The sequence below is a fragment of the Vanessa atalanta genome, chromosome 28, assembly GCF_905147765.1.
Source record: "Vanessa atalanta chromosome 28, ilVanAtal1.2, whole genome shotgun sequence".
NCBI lineage: Eukaryota > Metazoa > Arthropoda > Insecta > Lepidoptera > Nymphalidae > Vanessa > Vanessa atalanta.
In genome coordinates, this window is record NC_061898.1 from 4244110 (window position 1) to 4269701 (window position 25592).

Consider the following 25592-nt stretch of genomic DNA (forward strand, 5'->3'; position numbering starts at 1 on the left):
AAATTATTGAATGATTCTCGACATATCAAGCATTTCCACGCCTCTTTGTCCAAGAAGAATGGTAGTACACCATCTGGATGAGACGTATCGAAGTCAAAACCGTGTTCAATAACGTGATTACGCATTTCGTTAACCCCTTGAAAGGGCATGGCACATATCCTACAGCTCGCATCAGTCACGTCAATATTTATAAGTGACATTTCCTTGAATTTGCTATATATATCCTTAACGCAGTGTTGAGTTGAACATAGTCTGATGTGACTTCTCAATTCTGTACATTCAATGAAATTATCCTCACAGTAAGCGCATTTAAATCGATTTCTTTTCCACCTAAACGGACAGAGAGTCCAACATTCGAGAATAGCGCTCGCATTCTTCTTGGTAGCAAGCCTCGCTTCGGCTCTTGCGCTTCTTTGATAACGTTTTTTTTCTGTAACTTTTAGAGGATCTTCTACAAGTAAATTTTCAGACGACTCAATTTTTAACGCGGCCTCATTGCTCATTTTTCCGCGTTCTCCTAAAAAAGAAAACTTGTGTCAATTCTTCCACTGTCCAAAGAAATAAGAAGCAGCGCATGCGTCTTTTATAGCGTCCATTTGCAAGATAGTTTGCAGGGTTGCCATTTTTACATTTCTTCCGATAAGCTAAACTTTTTGTCATTGATTTATACCTTATGGTCTTCTATTGACTTTAAACCCTAAAGATCTCTAATTTTCTTGGATAAGATTAAAAAAAAAAAGACACATTCGTTTTCAGAATAATTTAATTAGGTTTCATTTAATTCTTAATAGATATTAACCTAATTGTATCGAGGAATTCTTAATATTTAATTCAGTATTAAACTAAAAGACTTAACATTCAAAAGGAATAAATTGTCATACCAATTCGAATATATTTACAACTTTTCATAAAACAAAAGACTTGTCTATTATAAAGATATAAATAAAAATATTTCATCAACATTTATACAGAAACTAACAAGATATACATTTACCTTTTACTATTGGACATTAGACAGTAAAAGTCTACTTTATTAGAATTTCGCGTACTCGTTTATGAACATATTTAGTGATATATATTAAAGACATCATTATGTGTTTATTCGGTTTACTTCAATTCACAGATCAAAGAAGGTGCGGATTTCCATACAGCCCAAGCAGATCCGTCAAAACTTGATTGGTGAACATTATTTTAGTCTTACAGTGAACCCACAAAAAAACAAACGTCAAAAAACGTGTTAAAGCACATTTAAAACAAATGTTGATTTAATTTATTCAATGTTTCGTAAAATATATATGTAGGGGGCGGCATCTGCTATAGGGCTAGAACCAAGCCAAGCCAAAGTATCAAATCTGTCCCTGGATCGAAGCCACAACTATTTCAAGAGTTCAACAAAATATGTTGCCCCGAATATTCTATATTTCTACATCAGAAATATAATATGCCAAATCGTAAATACTACATTGTAGCACTTTAGACTTACTATATATCAACGTGTATGATAATTACGTGACCTTGTTTCTATTGAAAATTAACATATGATATGATTGTCAAATTCCTACATGTCGAATATTAAATTTAATCATAATATACTTAACAATTGTATCATAAGTATCACTTCATTGTAATTTTATTATAATACGTCATCACTAATATTTAATACAATACTAATACTAAACTAAAATGAGAAGTTTCATCGAAATCGATCCTGCAATTTCTCTGTTAAATATTTAAATATATATGTACCTCAACTTGTGAGCAAACATTTAAGTACAGTTGTAGAGCTAGCCGTCTGAGATCACACACGTTATATTTTACTAAAAAATACGATTAAAATCATAATAAATAAATTACAATTATCCAATAATTATACCGATACTCGTAATCGAACGCATAATATCAAACGTGAAAATGTTTTTTTGCTATATGTTTATCGAGAGACAATTTCGTAGCGAAACCTCTCGCACAGTGACCACAAGAGAAACCAAAATCGAGCTCCTTCTTCGTTCGGTGTACTTTGACATTGTGGTGGTATTTCTGCGAACGAGTTTTGAACATCATATGACAAGTCGTACATTCGTACATTTCCGCCCCTGGTTTGTAGTTATGGATCTCCATGAGGTGTCGCTTCCTCAATTCCCAAGTCGCGAACCTCGGCTTTTCTTTGCAATACACACACATATATGGAAGCGTCGTGTGCTGTGTTTTTATGTGAATATTCCTCTCTTCTAAAGTAGAGAATGTTGCAATACATCTACTACAATTGTATTTGTTATCGTGGGGTATTTTCGTATGTGCCCTTAGAGCAACTTCCGTGATGAAACCTTCGCCGCATGTATCGCAAACATAATTCTGATAATGCTCTGCTGTGTGTTTCTTAAGAGATATGAAATCGGAGAATTGTATTTTACAAATGGCACATTTCCAATTCGAACCGTCGTTTAGTTTGAATGGCAGAACGCCGGGTTGTACGTCTATGTTGATTGGCTGTTTATGATCATTTTTTAGATGAGTCAACAATTCGTCGAGGGTATCTATGTGCATGAAACAAAGTTTACATTGTAAATCAGTTATGTCAACTTTGAGAAATTCTTTGCGTAATTTCCTACTAAACACGAGCTGGATATCAAAGTTCGCATGTCTTGATGCCATATGAGCTCGTAGACCATTCGGATCGTTAGACTGAACGCGACAAAATACGCAATTAAAATTTTGACCCCAAGTCCTAAAGGGACAAGCGGTTGAGCATTGAAGGATAATTTCAGTATTAAAACGATGTTTTAAGGCCTTTCCGAAGCGCGGCTTATACGTGGCCTTGTAGCATTTAAAATTGCGCTCGTGCTGTTTAAGTCCATGTTCCGATAGAAACGTAGCCCCACATTTATCACAGGTAAAAATTTTCGCATGACTCCTCAAATGTCCGTTAATTTGAGAAAATTCAGGGAATGTTTTCTCACAATCTAGACACATCCATACGCCTGATTCGTTCTGCTTATACGGCAAAACGCCGAAAGGTACATCGAAATTAACCGTTTTTCCGTGATCACGAGACAAATGGCTCATAAACGTTTCAACGCTCTGCACATCTTCCGTGCACATGTTACATTTAAAATGACTTATATCAACTTTCAGATCATCTACGACTTTATAGAAGGCGCTATTAAAATCGGCATTTGTATGTTTAGATTTGACGTGGTCTCTTAAAGCTTCCATAGGTTCAAATTCGTCATGACAGTAAGAACATAAGATTCTATTAAATCGAGTCTTAAAGGGAATAGCAGTAGAATGTTTAAGTATCAATACAGCATTTCGCCGTTGTGGGTTCTGCTTTACGGATCTTTCGAATAACCCTTTTTTTGGTTTACTTTCTTTTTCTTTGAGTCCGTCAATTTCCCTTGTGGACCCTAAAAAAAAGAAAAGAACCACATCATTATTTCAGTCTATTGCATATTAATTTTAGGTTCTTCGATCACGACAACATAACTATCATTGCGTTAAATATTCACAATTAAAATTTGAGGTTAAACTTGATTTATTTTTTCTATTTAAATTTGTCAACTATAATATATTTAGAGATGGATTATACATCGAAATGCTTTTTTGCTACGTGCTTGTCAAGAAATAATTGAGTTGTAAAGGCTTTAGGGCAGCTGTGGCATGGATAATTGAGTTCAGTGTCTTTTTTTATTCTGTGCGTTCTCGCCATGTGATTATATTTCCCCGACCGTGTCTTGAACGATTTCTGACAAGTCGCACACTCGTATTTATCGGCACCTGTCTTGTAATTGTGAACTTCCATTAAATGTTTTTTTCTCAATTCCCAGTTAGCAAAGCGAGGTTTATCCTTGCAGTAAACACACATGTACGGGGTCGATGTGTGCTGAGTTTTCACGTGCACATTCCTCTCCTCTAACGTCGAAAATGTTGCAACGCAACGACTACAATTATATTTGTTTTCATGAGGTATTTTAGTGTGCGCGATCATTGCCGATTCGGTTATGAAACCTTCGCCGCAAGTGTCACAGACATAGTTTTGGAAATGCTCTGATGTATGTTTGTCTAACGAAACAAAGTCTTTAAATTCATTTGGACACATTGTACATTTCCAAATCGTTCCATTATTTAGTTTAAAAGGCAAAACGCCTAACTGAGCATCCGAATTAATTGGTTGCTGATGATCATTTTTCAAATGATATGTGAGAGTTTCGAAATTTTCTATCGGCATAAAACATAATTTACACTGTAAATCTGTAATATCAATTTTAAGAAACTCCTTTCCTAATTTCTTATAAAATGCTGCTTGAACGTCATAATTCTCATGTCTCGTCGCTACATGACTTCGTAGAGTGCTTGGATCGTTAGTCTGAACTCTACAGAACACACAGTTAAAGTTACTTTTCCAAGTTCTGAAGGGACACGCTGTTGAACATTGAAGAATAATCTCAGCGTTCGTTCGAGGTTTCAGGACTCTACCATTACGAGGCTTATACGCCGTCCTAAAACACTTAACCTGACGACGATGATCTCTTAAAGCATGATCAGAAATAAAGGTCGTCCCACATTTATCACAGCTAAAATTCATAAAATGAGTAGCAATATGGCGTTTAAATTGAATAAATTCTATATACGTCTTCTGGCAATACACGCACACCCAATGGTCGGACGCGTTCTGTTTGTAAGGTAAAACACCAAAACGCGCGTTAAATTTAACGGATTTATTATGGTCTCGTGATAAATGTCCCATTAGAGTGTCGACATCTTGTATGTCTAGGTTACATAATTTACATTTTAAATTTGTTATGTCTACTTTAATCAAATTATCTTTAGTCCTATAGAAAACGTTTTTAAAATCGGAAGTAACATGTTCGGTTTTCATATGATATCGGAGTATCGTCAAAGTGTTATATTCATCATGGCAATATGCACATAATATCTGACTAAACCGGGTCTTAAAGGGGTAGGCAGTCGAATGCCTGAGTATAAGTTCCGCGTTACGACGCTGCGGCGTCTGATATACGAGTACTATTTTCTTTTTCTCACTCTCACTCTCCCTACGCCCACGAATTTCCAATGTGGACCCTAAAAACAAAAAAAGAAAAATTGGTCAATTATAAACCAAGTACGAACAAGCCGCAACTAACTCAACGGGACTATTAAAATATAAAAACTCGCAAACTATTCATTTTTTATTTACGTAAATGCGTTAACCAACAAGTATACTATTTACTACGTCTAAACTTCCAGTGTTATTTCTGGGTGATGAGATTTCATGTGACCTTTGAGGCTAACTTTCTGTGCGAATTGTTTGTTACATATAACGCAAATGAAGCGCTTATTTTCGCTGTGAATCCACATATGCTGTTTCAAACTCTTGCTTCTTGAGAATAATTTCATGCAAACGTTACATCGATATGGTTTTTCGCCCGTGTGACCAAATCTATGTTCCTCCATTTGTTTTTTAGTACCGAATTTAAGGCCACAACATGGGCATACAAAACTATCGTCACTATGATTTAATTTAAAGTGACTGTAAAAATGTTTACGGCAATCAAACGTTTCCTCGCAATCTGGGCAAGCGTACATCCTCTTTGGCCGCCCGTGTACTTCTACTAGGTGTTTCTGTTTGCCTTCCCATGACATAAATCTCTCCCCACAACTTAGACAACAAAAAGCCCAGCACTGTTTCGATATCTTCAAATGTTCTCTCTTCTTCTCTAGAGTTGGAAAATCCGTCCAGCACTTCCTACAAACGTGATTACCCGTGTGACTACATCGAATGTGATATTTTAAAGCCTCATTTGTCAAATATGTTCGACCGCATACATCACACGTGTACTTCTGGTAATGCGAAGTGGTGTGTCTGCATAACTTGGTCAGCGATGGCATTTTCTTGTCGCAAATAAAACAAACCCATTTTTCAGTGTCCATTCGATACGGGTGCATTCCGATGTCGAAATTTGTGTCAATTTTCGCAACACCATGAAGATCGCGAAGGTGTTCAGCAATTTCGTCAAGGCTATTACAGGGCGTCAAACATATTCTGCATCTTAAATCTGTTAAATCGACTTTTAGGTACTCTTTGCCTTTACCGCAATGTGCGAAGGCAGTAGTCACTGTGAAGGATTTGTGTAGATCGTCTAAATGATTTCTATAGTCTTTGGGATCTTCGTACTCTTCACAGCAATAGACGCAAAGCATGGCCTTGCCCCGCACTCTGAACGGATACACCGTTGAATACTGCAACACTAGTTGGGCGTTGCGTTTAGCCATCTGTGTACGACTGACTGCGTGTTCCATGTCTAGAAAAGAAAGAAAAAATCCCTTTTTGACTCATTAATTCTTCTGCAACGCTCAAGATTTTTCTGTAACGTTTAAATATTAAAATATATATTGAAGCTAACATTATTTCTCCTATTTGTATCATAATCGCGTTTGTACCGTCAAATAATTATGTGTCTTGATAATTTTGTATCAAGATCTATTTTTAATACAAAATTACCAAGATAAAATAGAAATAATGTTGTTGATTTTGTATGTTGTACCTGTTTTGTTTACTTTCATTCGATGTTATAATTATTTCAATAGATTAAATTAATTATGAGAATAACCTAAAAATAATTATATTGATTTACGTTCAAAATATATCTAACGTTTTCTTAAGTACATTTCCAAATAATTTATATTTGTCAAGAAGCAATACGCTTGACGTAAAATTTATGTTTTCTGCGGAAATTAACATAAGCTCTACCACTTTTTATCATTATCTGTGCAATGAAACACCCTTTTATCACATAACATTTATAAGATTGTTTTAAACGCAATAATATTAAAATGCTAAAAGTTCTAAGTTCAGAAGATTTGTGATTCGGGATGATGGGTTTTCATATGAGACTTATAACTAACACGCTGATTAAACTGTTTATTGCACATACTACACTCGAATCTTTTAAATTCACTGTGTATCCACATATGTTGATTTAAATTCGCCTTTCTCGGAAACGATTTGGAACAAACCAGACATTCGAAGAGTTTTAATCCTGTATGGATGACTGTGTGCTGCTCCAAGTGTCGTTTCGTGCTAAATTTTCTCCCACACCATGAACAGACGAAACTTATCCCAGCGTGGGTCGTTGCGAAATGAACTCTGTACGAATTTCTCGATGTGAAAACTTTCCCACATTCTGGACAGCAATGGGTCTTTTTCGCTTGACCGTGTACGCTTATCAAATGCTCTTCCTTTGCCGACCACTTCATAAACCTCAGAGCACAAACGAAACAATGATACGACCAGCATTTAGGCGAGGACTCGACGTGCTCCCGTTTCGCTTCCAACGAGCTGAATGTCTGCCTGCATCGTCTGCAAATCCGTTCATTCGTTATATGAGAGAATCTCATGTGTTGTTGTAGCGAACCGTTCGTCGTGTAGGACTTCCCGCACTCCTCACAAGTGAAATTCTGATAATGAGACGACATATGCCGACTTAGTTGCCGGAGACATGGAAAATTTTTATCGCATATCCCACATAAGAGCTTATCGTTTTCAAACTTAAAAGGCTGTATACCCAAATGGAATTCCAAATTGATTTTCTGGTCATGTACGTCGTTTAAATGTTTGGCTATTTCGTCCAGTTTCTTAAACGCCTTCTTGCATATCCTACAGCGTAGGTCTGTGCAGTCCACTTTCAGATAGCCTTCGTAGGCACAGTGCGCGAACGCGGTCTCTACTTTGAAGGTTTCGTGTTCTTCTTCCATGTGCTTTCTAAAATTAGACGAATCTGCGTACGACTCGCAACAATATACGCACATCAGTGACGTCTCCGGCAATCTGAACGGGTACGCTGTGGAGTATTTCACCATGACCTCGGCATTGCGTCTCGCGAGGGATAACGGACGAATCACGTCTAGAACAGACAGAAATGCCTTTGATCAAATTCTTTGATTAGGTTTTTCCATCGTAACGTCACATTATACGAGCCGGATTTCGATAGTAACACTTATACTTCGTTTGCCGTACTCTGAAGTCGAAATATATTTTTATGCTACACAGAAACGGTATCAAACAACAACTGAGATAGGGATGTACTAATCTACATAAAGACTTGTCTTAAGTTACGTAAATCACATCAAAAGTTTATAGCTATTCAACTTAGTATAGATTCTTCTAAATCAACTCACCTAAACGTTTAGTACAAATGTTTATTCAGGAAATAATAAAAAGTAACGAAATAATTTCTAACCAATTTATTTTTTTACATTAACGATCTACTTTTTATGTACAATGTCTCAGATAGACTATGAAACGAAAACAACATATCCGACTAAGTTAATATATAACAAAGAACTAAAATTATATATATAATCAAATATGATGTAACAATCATTTATTAGCAAGACCCGAATATTTAGATAAGACGACTGTTAAAAACCTATTTAAATTATCATAATTTAGCACTTGTTTTCAACTGTTATAAATATATTTGAATTTATTTCATTTTTCGTAAAGTCAGGCACAATTCATTTTGCACTTTATTCGCCTTGTAAATAGAGTAGGAAATTATTCGTCATTCTTTAAAACAGTTAGTACCATTTTCGCATTATTGTTTTGCATGCCTTGGAAGTCAACTAGATCTGGGTGATATGATTTCATATGAGTTTTCCAACTAACCCTTTGGTTAAATTGTTTATTGCACAGCGTACAACTAAAACGCTTCAGTTCACTGTGTATCCACATGTGCTGAACTAAATTCTTCTTCCTCGGAAATGACTTCGAGCAGACAGGACAAGGAAACAGTTTCTCCTTCGTATGTATCACTCTATGATTCTCTAAATTTCGTTTAGTGTCAAACTTCAGACCACAACAAGTACAAATGAAATTATCGTCCGTGTGTAGAATTTTAAAATGTACACGATATTTCTTACGATCCGGAAATACTTCACCGCACTCCGGACATATGTAGGTCTTCTTTGGGGCTCCGTGGACATCCGTCATATGACTCTGTTTGATGTTCCACGTCAAGAATCTCTCCCCGCAAATATTGCACAAATGTGACCAACATTTCTTCGATTCGTTTAAATGTTCCCGTTTTTCCGTCAAAGACGTAAAAGTTTTCTTGCATTTCCTACATATTCTTTCCTGACCTGTATGTGTGTATGTTATGTGATGCTTGAGAGTGGTTATAGTCGAATATGATTTCCCACACGCCTCACATGTATACTTCAAGAAATGCGACTGGGTATGTCTTGACAATTGTCTTAGGCACAAAGACTTCGAATTGCAAATAGCGCATGCTAGTTTATCCTTTTCCAATTTAAATGGTTGCATACCTAATTCGAATGTTAAATCTAGGGGCTGTTCGTGTTTATGGTACAAATGTTGAGCAACGTCTTCTAGATTATCGAACGGTTCAGTGCAGAGGCGACAACGTAATTCCGTACAATCAGCTTTAATGTAACCCTCGGTACAGTGAACGAAAGCCATTCGAAGATTGAATGTCTGGTGTTCTTCGTCCATATGCTTCCTGTACATCGAGGGATCGTCATAGCTCTCGCAACAGTACACACAAACCATGGAATCTTCGGGAAGCCTGAACGGGTACGCTGTTGTAAATTTCACGATAAACTCCGCGTTGCGCCTCGCCATGAAATACGCATCATTTTTGTCTAGAACAAAAAGAAATCCCTTGGTCATTCATTTGCTCGATCGTAACCAACCTATGTTACTTCACAATCCTCTTCAAAATTAAATTCATTTACTCTTTATCTTTTAAAATTTAAATAGTCTATATCATTTTAATTTTATACGTCGTCATCTTCTCTCTGCATCCGTAGATCTCGACTGAAAGGATCATTAATGATACGTGTCCTCAAAATGAGTCTAAATATCTATTTCCTGAGTAAATTTTCTAGTTTTTGTCATTGTTTACGCCGTCATAATTTCAGAATAAAATAAGTCATACAAGAAGATACTTTGAATCTTTAGTTAAAACTATTGTATTTATTGTGTGATACAACTTAAGTTTTATCCAAAAAATTTAAAACTGTTTAAAATATGTCATATTGAAAGGGAATTGTTGGCATTTATGTCAGTGTTGTCTGGAAAGTTAGCTGCAATTTGAAAAATAGCAAATCAAATATTTTTATTTAATTGTATAAATGCCAATATATTTTATCATAAATATGGATGCAATACCGTCTTTTAGAACATTTTTTATGTATATAAGCTATTCAAGCGTCTGGTATATTTAAAGCTGTCCTTTTAGGTCAAAACAAAATATTTTTAATTATATAGTCAAATTCGAGTAATTTTGTATCGCAGTAACATTGCCGGTGTAGAATATCAATTATATATATGTATACCTTTAAAAGCGGAAAGAAATTTAATAGTTACTGTATAAACTATAGACGGGAAATTGTGATAAACTTTTAAAATTTAATATATAAATAAATATATCACTATGTAATGTAATGTATGTAAATTCTATAAATGATTTCATTTCATGTAATCCATTTCAATAAAAAATGAAAAATAATTGTTTTAGAATGACAAAAGAAATCAAAAAATTATACTATTGAATTTAATAAAGTGTTAATTCAATATTTAAAAACACCTTACAGTGTCCTACCTATAATTCCGAAAGTATTTTTTTAAATGGTAACATTTTGATATTTGGGAAACCATTGTCTATATGAATTTAAGAAAAAAAAAAACTAATCATCTTTTATTACTATACATTTAATTTAATTTAATATACATCTGTTTAACAACATCGTAACACGCATGCGTACTCAATCCAAAACTACATTTAAAAAATAATATTATTTGTGATTATTATGAATGATAAAATTAAAAATTCGTTTATAACTCAAATTGAAACTAAATGCACGTCGATAATATATCGCTACAACGCGAAAGGACCAATCATCTAATGGATCAGCGGAACCGTGGTCACAAGTTCACCAATTCCGGGTGATAGGATTTCATATGGGTTTTCCAGCTGACACGCTGGTTGAACTGTTTACTGCATATGTTACACTGGAACCGCTTAAATTCGCTGTGGATCCAGCTGTGCTGTATCAGGTTCTTCTTGCGCGCAAACGATTTTGAACAAATATTACAAGAAAAAGACTTCTCCTTCGTATGGATCACTTTATGTTCCAACAGAGCACGTTTCGTGTCGAATTTCAAGCCGCAAAACGAACACGAGAAATTATCATCCGTGTGAGACAGTATGAAGTGGGCTCGGTACGGATGCCATTTATCGAAGACTTTCCCACAATCCGGACACTTGTAATTCTTCGGTTTCTGACCGTGAACTTCGGCCAGATGTTCCGTTCTCAATTTCCTCGATATGAATCTCTTCCCGCAAATATTACAACTCTGAGGCCAGCAGCGTTCGGACGATAGAACGTGCACGCGCCTCTCCTCGCAGCTCGCGAACGACTTCTTACACTTCAGACAGATCTTGTACTCGCTGTGGCTGAACTGCATGTGCCGTGTCAAGTTCTCCTTATTTATGTACGATTTACCGCACGCATCGCACGTGTACTTGTGGTAGTGGCAGCTCGTGTGTCGACTGAGCTCGCGAAGGCTCGGCAGTTTCAAACTACACAAGGCACACACCCATTTCTCCGGTCCCAATTTGAACATTTGCATTCCTACTTCGATCTTTAAATTAATATCTTTACCGTGATCTTCGACTAGGTGCTGGGCCATGGACGATATAGTATCACAGGGCTCCATGCAAATCCGACAAGCTAGATCTAAACAGTCGACTTTAAGGTATTCAGAGTAATTGTTCGACGAATGAGCGAATGCTGTGTCCACGTTGAAATCATCGTGTTCCTGTTTCACGTGCAGCCTGTACTGCTTCGGATCATCGTATTGTTCGCAGCAGTAGACGCAAACCATGGAATTACTGGGTATCCTAAACGGATACGCGGTTGAGTATCTCAAAACTAGTTTAGCGTTGAGACGCGCGGTGACTAACCAATCCACCTCTAGAACAAAGAGAAATAAGTGCCTTTGACAAAATGTTTTAAGAGAGTTTTTTTTTTTTTATGTTTAATATATAATATTTACAACGGTTTCGGCGTTGATTAAAAATAATATGTGGTACTAGTCAATTAGTCATTTTATGGTACTATATATCGGTACATCCCGTACCAGTAAGAACGGGAAGTCCGACTTTAATAATGAGGTTTAAATATACAATAGTTTTAATATGAAGTTGACCATAAAATTCCAACTTTGGCACATTCGAATTTCAATTTCATGATAATGAATCTGTTAACGATTTTATGGTATGCATCTGTATTATCGTGTTTATATTCTACAGAAGAACATTTTTGCCGAATTCCTACTCATTGTACCTTCATTCTTATATTTCGTAGATCAATAATGGTAATAAATTGTTTTTCTTTGCGTCAACTGGGCTAAAATTCTTTCGAAAATTTCAGACAGAAATCTATTTGTTACGAGATCATATATATGAATGAAAATCTGATTTAATTAATATTTGAGTATTTAATCGTTTAGAAACTTTATACAAGCTAAATGATATATCGGTTTCAAATGGATTATAAAACAAAATTATTGCTTAAAGGACGTCAAAAATAATTTCGACGCATAAATTTCAAATCACATCTCATGTACACAAAGTTGCTTTTCCAATGTTCATATTTAAAATGGTCGATGAACGCATTGCGTTTCACAGATATGAATTTAATTTTAGATTAATTTCCACATTTTATAAAAATAAATAAGGCTTTTAAAATGGACAGCTTTTGTCAGTTTCTCAGAAAATAAAACAATCATCACCGACTACGTACTATGTCGTTTACTTATTTCGATTAAACGCGTTCAGAGTGACCTTGGATCCCATGTGGGCTACATACATAAATCAGAGTTCAGAAAGCGTCACTTGCGCCTGTTTAAATTCAGTTTTGCTGAATTTTTCTAAACCACCTCACCATGATTTTCAAAAAAGTCCATACTTCCTTCTATTCCGTATTCTTACATTAAATATTACTTATTCAAATTGCATATTATCTTGGACATATACCAATTTAAAATGGTAATATAGCTAATTTTATCAAACCTCACGGAACCTATCTAGGACTATCTATATAGTTACTTGCTTTGTACAAAAACTTAACCTGGGATTCGCTTTCTGAAAGATTTTCCATCAATTCTTGCGAAGAAAAAGAACTTTACCGAATATGTATTTTTAAAATGATGTTGAATCAACTTCGAATAGTTCAATCACTAACGATATTATTATAAATAAAACATTGTATTCGTGTGTTTAATCAATATAATAACTTCTTCATTATGTCGAGTTATAATCAAAACAATTATAAATCTACCGAATTCAATTGTCTATAAGAAAAATACAAATTTCCGCAGATCGAATATAATACTAACGACAGCCTATTTTAATTTTAACTACTTAATATTTTTGTACGAACATTTATTTTCAGACATAATAAGAGTTGCCAGAGGTCTTGAAACCGAATACCGGATATTTTGGGTAAAAATGCCACACTGACAGTATTTTTTTTAGCTGTAAGAACAGATATTTTTGACCTATTATCCGAAAATTAAATATCCTAAAATTCTTTAAATTTAATTCTGCCAAAAACTTTTTAGCTATAGTGTTTGGTCAAATTTAGAAAGCTTAATAAAAGCAACAAATACCGGCCTGATTACTTTGTCCGGACACGCATCCAAAAAGACTAACAATGTCCGGCTTCATCCGGAAACCTGGCGACCCTAGATCTAACATAAATAATTTTGTAGGTATCTTCGAAAACCATGAAACATTAACTATGCCCAATTTCTAAGAATTTACGACGTATAACTAACATGGGTGGACAAATGTCTTTTATATCGTGACCGACAGATAAACTTCATGCCGCAGTGTTTGCAAATGACACAGTCCTTCGAATGTTTAAGTTTAAAATGTTGGTAATATGCACTGCCCTTGCTGAACGTTATGTTGCAGTCGGCACAACGGTCAATACGCTTGCTCTGTCCGTGTTCAGTTTCCATGTGTCGTTTCCTAATCTTCCAATCGTGAAATCTCTCCGGGCATTTCGAGCAACAGTACGCCATACAAGATTTCTCCGTTCTCCTGTGTTTCTCCTTCGCTTCCATGTTTGGAAAGACTTTACCGCATCGTCTACACGATACTTTGTACTCTTGGTGTTTCGAACGAACGTGTCTCAACAGGCCCGTCGTTGCTACGTAACTCTTGCCGCAGAAATGGCACACGTAGCTCAAGAAATGTGTTATCGTGTGTCTGTTCAGGTGGAAAAGCGACGGACAACTCTTCCCGCAAACGACACAGTTGAAAGCGTCTCTGCGTAGAACATACGGCATCACACCTAGTCTAGCATTTAAATCGATCGCTTCGTTATGCACTTGCTTGAGATGTTCCGCTATAATTTCGAGGCTTTCGAATTGTTGGGAACAGAGTCTACATTTCAAATCCGTGAGGTCAGCCTTTATGAATTCAAGTTTCGGCAAGTTGTGAAACGCTACTTTTATATTGAAGGTGTGGTGTTCCTCGTCCATGTGACGCCTGAACACGTCAGGGTCATCGTAAAGTTCCTGGCAGTAGACGCACACTATGCACTTATCGTTTACTCTGAAGGGGTACGCGGTCGTACATTTTATGATCGTCCCGGCGTTACCCCGCGCAGGATCGGACCATTCCTCTAAAACAAAAAAATGACCGCTATACCGACTGCAGTGAATTTTCCATATCAGTTTGGATACGTCTTTGTTTCTTCCAATAATTCCGTATGATAATTTTTATACGTCCATTTTAACAATAAACTTTATTTTATTCATCGATAGAACGAAACGTTTACACGTATGCCTTTCGCAAGCCTAGCGACATTTATAGTGAGTAGTATTTACATAATTTATTTAATGTTATTTACGATCAATTCAATATAATAGCTGAAAATTACTATCGGGAACGGATAATCCATAGTTTTGGGTTTAACATACTTAAAACTAGTAACAAATCGCCAATCGAAATCACACACATACAATACAACTTTACTTCATTAAAGCGATAATATATGATTTCGTTTCGCAAAATGTTCCACTTGGAAAATATTTCTGGACGATTTTATAAGTGTGACATCTGGAGTTAGATCTAAAAACGATACTAAATCCAATGACCACCAACTCAAAATGAACAATTTACAAAGCAATACATCACATACTTTTAGAGAATATCGTCCAAAAAACTTAGACAAGTAAAGAATTTCTTGGGCCCCAAGCGTGGACAGGTATCGATAGTTCAAAAAAAAAACCCTATTTTCGAAATTGTATATTTCATACGAGCATGAATGAAATCAAAATGTTCTCTTTTAACTACCACACTGGTACATGGACTTACCTGAGAACTCGTAGATAATACAAAATACAATCCTTAGAGTTCAAAGTAAATCTTTGTTTTTCTGTTATTTTAAATATGTAAGGAAGTGGACCATCTGATAAGGTTAGATCAACCATTGATAATTACACTTCTTCGAATCACTAAACTTAGGAACTAAGGTCCCTTATAAACTTGTATTTCTTCTAAAATCATCTTTTGAAACAAAATTTTTCGTTCGATATTCAATATAAGAGAATCAAATCTATCTTTCCATTTGAGGATATAACGAGACGTGTCCACACTTACAAATAAATACATGCAAATATTACAAATAATCGTCAAATTTTCTGCTGTGTTCGTGATATTTTAGAAAACGAATTAGTATTGAAATTGAAATAATGTACAATTGTATTATTGGTGAGCCGTGCGGGGGCAGATAAGACGTTTAGAAGATGTCAATCTTAACTGATGACTGTGATCGTTTAGGTTTTTCATGTGCTTAATAAATCACGTATTCGACAGTGAAGAAAAACATCGTAAGGAAATGTGGCACATGTAACTTCTCCGCAAAAAGGAGAGACCGCCTTAACCGAGCAGTGTGACATTCAAAGTTTTATAACGTTTAACAGTTGTTTTAAAGTTAAGAAAAATGTAAAATAATTCGAACACTGATAAACTTCCTAATATATGCGAAACGATAAAATTTATTTATTAATGATTAAACAAAATCTCTCGATAGCGATTTAAATCGATTATAAAAATATATTTTTTATCATAATTTACATGAAGAAAACTTTTTTTTTGTAATTATAAGACGTAGCCATTGGGCATCCATCTCAAATCAAACTCTCTACTCTTCTACCGTAATTTTCGACTTCAAGAAAGGACAGGTGATTCTTATAATCGCACACATATATATATATATATATATTTTAGTATCGTTGAGATCAGTAAATATAATAGAGCTTCTAGTTACTTGTTACCCATTCTATAAAGTTGAAATTCTCGACTTTCCTGTACTATAAATATGCACGTATCACGCATACAAACTTTCCTCTTGAATCACTGTCTATTGGTGACAAACGCATTAAAATCCATTGAGACGACGGAAATAGTTTTTTTTTTTTTTTTATACTATGTAACTCACGGAATAAATTACTCACGATATATATCTAAATACATACACAATATCTTCCATGAACACGTAGATGACGTTAATGCGTAATCTTTTGTTTTTCTATTGTATTTAGTTTGGAAATACCATAATAAAATACTTATATAAGTATCATGATCCAGCTGAGTTTGTATACGAAACTTAAAAATGTTTGAATTAATAGGCTTGCAAATATTAAAGTAACAATGAATATACGTTACAAGCATATGCTACACGTTTAGTACATTAGTGTACACGATAAGGGCACATCTAGAATCCACACTAATAACCGATGATCTACTAAACCAATACGTACGTACGTAAAACTTATACGATAAGTTGCAGCGCGTTTTGGAGAAGGTTTTATTATATAATATTAACAATATATACTGATATATACGCCCTACGTAAGCGTCGTATATGTGATAAGACATTGAATTTCATTTAAAAACAAAAAAAGACTCAAACCTTAAAAATAAACTTAGTATCAGTGATTACAGATTACTATATATTTGAATCCAGCAGAAAACGAGACAATTATATAGTTATGGGAGGGAAGAGAACTGCCGTGAATATAGCAACATACCTTTATCGTTGAAAATGATTAAATAAATTTAATAGCGACATATAATTATGAAAAAAAAATCTTCACAAGAAACCCCATAAGCTAGCATTGTTATTTACATGTGTATCAAATATTTTCTTTTATGATTTATACTATAGATATGTTGTTGCTGAATACCTAACCTAACCTAAATACATATAATACGTCAAATAAAAAAAAAATTAAACGCGACAACGCATCAAAATAAAGCTTTTACTTGCATGTTCTTTTGAGTTTCGTTTTTAGTTTCACCAAACAACTGAATTAAGAATCCCCCATCCACCCGGATAATTCCAGGAAAGAGTGACCAAACCAAACCCTGACTGACTTAACACGAGACCTCCAAAATTTAAGTCCGATTGCCTAGAAATTTACTTTCGTCAAATAGGCACTCACTAAGAATGGATTTTTGGGAATCACAAGGAAGAAAGGGGGGGGGGGGTATCTTTGTATTGATTTTACCCGCACGAAGTCAATAACTTTCATTTATAATTGAATTTCATTTGTCTGACTAGACAAAAAGTTGGTTATAATTTAACAAGCGTTGCATCGTTTGGACAAATATGCAAAATAAGGCTAAGCTAACTTGGTGATAAGGCTTTGTACGCGCCAGTCTGGGTATGTACCATCCTCACGTCAGATATTATTTCGCCCAAACAGCAATAATACTTGTGTCCCAGTTTGAAGGCTATGTGAGCTATTGTAACTACAGGCACATCTTAGTAGTCAAAGCTGATAGGATATCTAGGGAATTGTTAAAATTACATCTCAGAAACGGTGACTCGTGAAAGAAAAAATTTTTATTGATAACATTTCATGATCTACCATTTTTGTCTATCTCATGGTAAAACTAACAGTTTGGCTGAAAACGTAAAAAAATTCTGTATTTACGGAATTTGACTTTGAGAACATTTATTGCACACACTATACGAATTTTGGTAACCTTGAACGTCTATTCCTGCCTAGCTATAGCTGTGTTCAATAATACACAATAAATTAATGAGGTTTTCTTTTTAAATGCCTGACTGATAAAACTACTGAATCAATATACATAAAACTTTACAGAAGATCGTTCGTTTACGGATCGTTTTGAAAAAGGTATATCCCTGCACTTCGAAATTTAACCCGACTAAATCTATACAATGAATGGCTTATATTCTTGTAAAAAAAAAAACAAAACCAAAAAAATAGGTATAACCAGACGTATTCACAGCAGTAAGCTCACCCCCCCCCCACTCATACGTATAACAGAACATTCTAGACGCTTACCTTTCTTCTTCCTCGGCTCGGGCTTCTCTTTACTCGACGTCGCGATATCCTTTTTCGTCTTAGCCTTCTTCGCGGGCGTTACTTTCGTCTTAGACGACGATTTCCTCTTAACGGTCACTTTAGCGTTATCGATCAAGTCCAGGACATCGACCGATTCCTTCTTCGGTACTTTGCTCGCCAATTTCGTTAATGGCTGGTCGTCAACTAGAACACAAGATTATTTGTTAGGTTTTATGAAATATTTTAATGGTACGAACAAAATATACATTAGTAATAAGTAATAGTTAACTACGACTTTCACTACTTTTAAAAAGACAAGCTTTGAAGCCTATTCCACTGTGGAATGATGGATACAATTGTTATTTAAAGACATTTCACAGTTTAGAAGATAATTACATACAGTGAAAACTAACAATTTGTCTAAGTTGTCTAAGACTAAACTAGGATTAAGATACAGTTTCAAGTATATCTATATTAAGTGTTTTTGGATCGGTTATTCATCTTCCAAAATATATTATGAGACATTTGAATCAGTTAATTGAGCTTATATGTTGTGTTTGCATTTCGTCGCGACATTTTCCTTCTAATCTCATCGTAAACTTCGATTTGCCACAGCTATACCGAGTTGCTAAAGTACGTCAGGTCAATCGTTTATATTAGAAATACTGAACCAGGATCCAAACTCAACTAACAAATCGTCAGTTTATTGAAATCGAATCGAAAGATAATCGCCTTTCAAACGTACCTATTATGTATTTAATCCCAACAATAAGAGGAGAAGAGCCAAATAAACAACATCTGACAACGAATTCGATATCATTGGTCGGGAATTTAATTAATCTATGATATTCACTGTGGATTTGCGACGAATTACAGTTATCGAAACTTTGGAAGTAAAATTAAAGTTGATATAAATCGTTAAGAGGAATAGTCTTGTATTATAAATAAGGATATATTAATCAAGAACTATTAGTAACCCAATATAGCCGAGCCAATATAGTTCTACCGGTTCTTCTCGGTAGAATCTACTTTCCGAACCGATAGTAGCTTTACATTTCATGAACATTCAAAGTACTTTTATGAGCCCAGTTTGATAAAGAATATTTTGGTTTTGATGTGTCAAAATCTCCTTCGATTCGCACAGGGTTCCTTGCGATATTTAGCTTTACCATCGAGTATGGGATAAATAATTTTCTATCACAATCTTTACCATTTTCATTATCCCGACCGTTTAATAAGGACACTTTAGTTTTAACCAACTAATATAATAAATGTAAAAGTTTGGATGTTTGATACTTAAATACGCAATATTAGCTGAACGGTTTTGGATGAAAATTTGGATTAGCGCATAAGATAATCTTTGTCTCGGTAAATGGCATGGTTTGGACGGGGGACATTCAATATATCCATGACATCCGCACAAACCGATCAACTTCGCAAGAGACGTTGCACTGCCCAAAACCTCAAGTTCAGACATATGACCATTGATTTTTCCGCGGTTCCCTGATTTTACAAACTTCGGGCTGTTACTCAGAATTTCTTAACGGAAAACCTCGAAAACTTCATACTTATCCGACTCAGGATTCGTACCCAGAACTTTGATAACGATGGACACATTACCACTACTTTTAGAAACCCTTAATGAATATCAATATGAAAACTGTTATCATAAATGAAGTCGTTAGTAACTTCTGACAATAATTTAGGTCCTTTGTTCCACCCCCCGTGACTTAACGGGATAGGAAATTGCATTTTTTGTAGTACGTAAGTGGACTGGCATTGGACCGCCTGATTGTAAGTGGTCACCACGTCCCATAGACATCGGCACCGTTAGAAATATAAACCATCCCTTACATCACCAATCCGCCACCAACCTTGGAACTAAGAAGTTATGTCCCTCGTGTTTGACTACGTTGTGTCAAACTGGCTCGGTCAACCTTCTAACCGAAAACAAGGAGAAACTTTCGTTTAAAATATAACACCTCGCCTTATTGTCTGGCCTGGAGACAGGAGGGCTGGTTGTTTATCGCCCAGAGGATCGAAATTCAAAGGGGAAACGCTGCTAGCTAGCATTCTTGCTACCGTTCCACGCCATCATGAAGCAACTGTTTCTCTCCTTAATATTATAATGATTGTTCAAAAATTCTAAACATTTAAAGTATACTGGTACTCACGGTCATCATAATCGTCGTCATCACCAAAATCGGGCCGGTCGTCAAATTCATCATCATCGCTCTGTTCCTTCTCCTCCTTTACTCGCTCCACTTTCACCTCCTTGTCGAGGTCTACTCCCACTGTAAGAGGAACCATCGTTTTATTATATTTTGTCTCGAGTGAACCCCCCCCTCCCCTTCTTCAGCTTCAAAGGAACGGCATTTTCTTTTACTTGAAAAGAAATAGGCAAATCGATAATGTAATGTTGGTAAGTGGCATTGTGCCATTGGCAAACATTGGCGCTGTAAGAAATATCAAACATCCCTTAAAACGCCAATACACCATCAACTCTAGGAACTATTGTGTTATGTCCCTTCTGCCTGTACTCTGACCCAATCACCCTTCAAACGGGAATACAAAATTATTACATTTCTTTTTGATAAATGCCTAAGCTATACTCATAAACAAATGACTATACCTTCCAACTCCGCCAGTGAGCTACCCGGGTCTAGATACTGCATGAATGTACGCTCGCACTCCTGGACCTGCCTCTTGAAATCCGCCGCATCCCGTAGCCTCGATATACACGGCTCGCATATGAGTCGACTGTGGCTGTTCGGCCCACCAGATTGCGAATACGCGATCTGGAAGTATCAATTGGATTTAAAACTTTGAATTCATCAAACCAGAGGCCAAGATTCGACCACAATTATTATTTAATTTTTTATGAAAACAATGAATTAAGATTCAAGCTTTGGCGCTTATTCCACCACGATGATCTAGTGCGTGTTAATGGACACACTTGAAAGAATTTAATTGAAATTAGACGGATGCATTCCTCATGGTTTGTTTTCCTTCACTGCCGAGCACAAGATCAATTATAACGCAACCATCTCCTCAAAGGGAGAGGACGCCTTAGCCCACTTGTGGGACATTTACAGGCTTCTTCAATCTAAATATTTTCATATAATAAGAAAATTCGTTCCGAAATACTGGAGAAAAAGATATCAAACTAGACACCAATTCAACTAACAACCGAACCACAAATAGATCTTGTGTTAGTAGAATAGAAAAAACGACTGAACTATAACAATTACATTTCAATCTGATTGCTATGAACTGACAAATTGTCAGTAAAATTAGCAAACTTTGGCTTGTAGACTTTGATGTCTTAATAATATCTTTTTTTTTTTTTTTAATTACAATAAAAGTTCTCAATTTTACATCTATTGTTGAATATAACAAAATTATTTACAGTAATAGTGCTCCATTATCTATTTATTAAACTTCAAACTTCAAACTGATGATACAATCCCAAGGGGGTCAGTATTGAACATATGTTTTTACAAGGCGGCAATTATACCAATCCACTATTAACAGTAAAATTAAAGCTAACTAAGGTAGTAACAGTTGATAGATGATTATTGCCTGATTATTGCACAAAAACTAAGATTCAGATTACAATCTAAAAATATCAATCCATAACAGTAATTATTAAAAAACTGGCCGAATATAATTCAGACCAGCTTAGAAATACAAAATCCAACCAGTAACTCAACTCAACAAAGACCAAACGAATATTACAGTCCAAAACTTTTTTTAATTATTGTTGTACTGCAGCTTGTGTAAAGCTTTATTATAATAGTATTAAAAATAGGTATATTAAATATTCTTTGATAGCAATGTTTGTATTTAAATATCATACATATAATTAAGACATTGTTTACAAACAGACATGATATATTTTAATTTTAAATATTATATAAATTGATAAGAATGAATTCAATTTGAATATATTATAAAAGTATTGAACAAAGTTGCTTCCTACCATGTGTATGCTTAGAACCTTTAAACTATGCAATAGATTTTAATGCATTTTACACCAATAAACAGTGACTAAAGAGACTAAACAACTTTTTATAATGTTTGTTCTTCAATCTTAAAGTTAGGACAGGTATAGAGTATATACGAGGTTTGTTCAAAAGAAAAGGTGAATTTTGAATTTTCTCGGGCAGTGTACACTCGATCATCGTTTTTTTCTTTTTATTATGTTGGTACACATATGTTTCTTATATGTTGACATTATCAGCAATTTTGGATTAGTGGTTTGTTTTTGACAACAGAAAAGGTTAGTAGTGTTTTTGTGTGTTCTTCGATTTCTTAATTTTGAAAAAAATGGATCAAAGAATCTGTATTAAATTTTGCGTTAAAAACGGAATAAAGTGCTCCAACGCACTTAAAATGTTGACTGTGGCATTTGGCGAGTCTACTTTGTCACAAAAAAGTGTTTATTAGTGGTACAACCGCTTTACAGAAGGCCGAGAAGATGCTGAAGACGATGAGCGTCCGGGAGTTGCAACCACGTCAATAAATGAAGAAACCTTCGAAACAGTGAAGAAAATGGTTTTGGAAACAGGTTGTACGGTTAATAAGTAGTACTACAAGGAAGTTATGCAACGTTTACGTGAAGCAATTCAGCTCAAACGATCGGAATTATGGTAAAAGAAATCATGGATTCTGCATCACGATAATGCACTAGCTCACACTTCATTGCTTGTTCGTGATTATTTGGCCAAAAACAATACCATAATCATGCCTCAACCACCTTATTCACCAGATTTGGCTCCCTGCAACTTTTTTCTATTCCCAAAACTGAAGAGAACAATTAAATGAAAGCGTTTTGCTACTATTGACGAGACAAAGTCGGAATCGAAGAACGAGCTAATGCCCATACCGAAAAACGCATTTCAGAAGTGCTTCGAGGATTGGAAGAAGCGCTGGCATAAGTGCTGTATATCTGAGGGGGATTACTTTGAAGGTGACAAAATGGATAATGATGAATAAATAAATACTTTTCAAAAAAAATTAAAATTCACCTTTCCTTTTGAACAAACCTCATATATATAAACTACAATTCTTTCTAAACTGACTTGAGACATAATCACAAATTCCACTTCAAACAGAGTTAAGTAACAAAAACAACTAAGAAAACTATAAAAATGTTTAAACATGGACTGAAGTCTACAGACACAGTTATTAATTTAAAAAAATATTTACATCTGTATATGTGTTGATAGTTAATTGCTATTCATAAATTTATAGTCTATTCCAATCGAAGAAGGAATAAAGATAAACACAACTTTAATTTACATATACCATAGAATATGCTAATAGCTCGGCTGTATTGTAAACCACTAACAGTTCTAGATAAATATTTTTTATAAAGATATATTTTTAGTAAAGATATATTTATCTAGAACTGTTTAAACAACACCACATTAATTCCCTCGACTACTAATATCCCTTTAAATTTTACTTCCAAAGTTTCAATACCAGCTTCATCAATATACATATAAAATATATCAGAGATTATTCAACATCTCGAATTATTATATTGCAACAAATCAATGTCAAATATTGTTTATTTTACTTTCGTCCTCTTGTAGTTGGACTAGACTTAATTATAAGCTAGACTTAATTATAGTTGTAAGTTAATTTATTGAAATCCTTATTACATGCAGTGTTTATATTTAGTTAGCATATCTTTTTGTCTTGGTAGTTTATAAGTTTGTAACTGCCTTGTATAAAATTGTTGAGTCTAGCAAGCCTAGTAAACAAAAAAGAAATATATGCAAAACTTCATAAATCCACTTGTAATGAGATAACTTATTCTTAGTCCTTTATTTGGGTTAATATCTAAAATATTTTTTTTATGAATTTAAGAACATACATTCGCCTAAATTTGTTTTTTTTTTTTTATAACTTCTTAGTTTGGTAGTATAATTTCAGTTTGAGTTCAGACTTATAATTAAAAATATATATACAAGATTTACTAGTAATAACTTTAATAAGTTGAGGCATTTCTATTTCTTTCTCGAAGTATGTATTTTATTATGAAAAGCCATTTTTAATAAAAAAAAAATTACCGGAAACTAAAAAAAAAGTTCATTCATGTAGTGTTTATAAAAGAAATATATATTTTCACAAATTTCATGATAAAATAAATGTTTCATAATAATCGTAATATCGTTTGCTGATTTCTTTAATATTGCGGAAATAAAGTATTAAAATCATTTGCGATTCGGTACATATCGACAAGATTTCATTATTGATTTTGTAAGCCAACCAAATGAAATTGTCACAAGCTGCGTCGCTTTAAGATCAATAACAAAAGCAATCAGATTCAGTCGGGTTATACACAAAAAGTTAGAACGCCAGAAAATGGACGCCAACTGTTAATAGCCGATTTATAATACATATAAAACTTACACTTAAATCAAATGTTTCAGACAACATCTCAGCATACACTTCTCTCTTGCCCATCCAAAAATATTCGGTTGAAATGTCTTTGTAGCATCCTTCAGTAAGACAACATCGGCACACAGTAGGCCCCGGTCGCCATTCCGTAGTTTTTGATGCCATTTCTCAACTTATTAACACTTATTTTCACAGAAAATATTTTTATCACATGTTATTATTAACTTAAAACGCTTATTGCAACAAATTATAGGCCATTATTTTACATTTTTCAAGTTATCACTACATTTGCACAATGGGACGCCATCGGATACCGAAACAAGCGTCAAGCGTGAAGCATTAGTAGTTGCGCTAAACGCGCACCATGGCCACTGGCGCCACTAAATACTCGACTGGGACGACAGGACTTCAAAAACCAGTTTCGCCAATAGCAAAAAAATTTCAATAATTATTTATTAAAGCCTTAGTAAAGCTATGTAATAATTTCAAGATAAAATTAGTAAACTTGAATAAAGTTGACTTGAATTCAAAGAGTCATATTATCGTAGTTAACCAACACTGGCAAAATTTTAAATTTTCTTAAAAATATTTATTTTTAAATCAACTTTCTCAAAATAAGGGACATCATTGTTAGTTAAAATATTTATTTAAAAAAATCTTGTCATTAAAAATAAATAACAATCTACTGAGAAAAATGGCAAGCTAACAAATCTACAACGTGTGGATAAAGCTTATATATTATTTAAACATCAATATATATGTC

General features: G+C 34.6%; 2 protein-coding genes across 15 annotated transcripts in view; both read right to left on the reverse strand.

The window, feature by feature from the left end:
- LOC125074821 (gastrula zinc finger protein XlCGF57.1-like) overlaps nucleotides 1-25202 on the reverse strand; it is a 40309-nt gene extending 15107 nt beyond the window's left edge. For 8 of the 14 annotated variants that reach the window (XM_047686261.1, XM_047686265.1, XM_047686256.1 and 5 more), the window contains exons 1-4: nucleotides 24842-25202; nucleotides 21051-21216; nucleotides 20593-20712; nucleotides 18419-18622 (exon numbers count right to left, since the gene is read on the reverse strand). In XM_047686261.1, the coding sequence (XP_047542217.1) occupies nucleotides 18419-18622; nucleotides 20593-20712; nucleotides 21051-21216; nucleotides 24842-24994 (643 nt within the window). In that variant the 5' untranslated portion in view covers nucleotides 24995-25202. Of the gene's footprint in view, nucleotides 1-915; nucleotides 3405-3445; nucleotides 5080-6778; nucleotides 7902-8413; nucleotides 9661-10758; nucleotides 11998-13386; nucleotides 14719-18418; nucleotides 18623-20592; nucleotides 20713-21050; nucleotides 21217-24841 lie in introns of those variants that run through there. The other 6 variants (XM_047686253.1, XM_047686255.1, XM_047686263.1 and 3 more) reach the window with 6 other exon arrangements.
- LOC125074838 (zinc finger protein 320-like) lies at nucleotides 5174-7068 on the reverse strand. Its single transcript, XM_047686295.1, has 2 exons — nucleotides 7015-7068; nucleotides 5174-6299 (listed from the first exon to the last, which is right to left on the reverse strand). The coding sequence occupies exons 1-2, from the start codon at nucleotides 7019-7021 to the stop codon at nucleotides 5233-5235; spliced, it is 1074 nt and encodes a 357-aa protein (XP_047542251.1). The 5' UTR covers nucleotides 7022-7068; the 3' UTR covers nucleotides 5174-5232.
- Nucleotides 25203-25592: the final 390 nt, after the last annotated feature.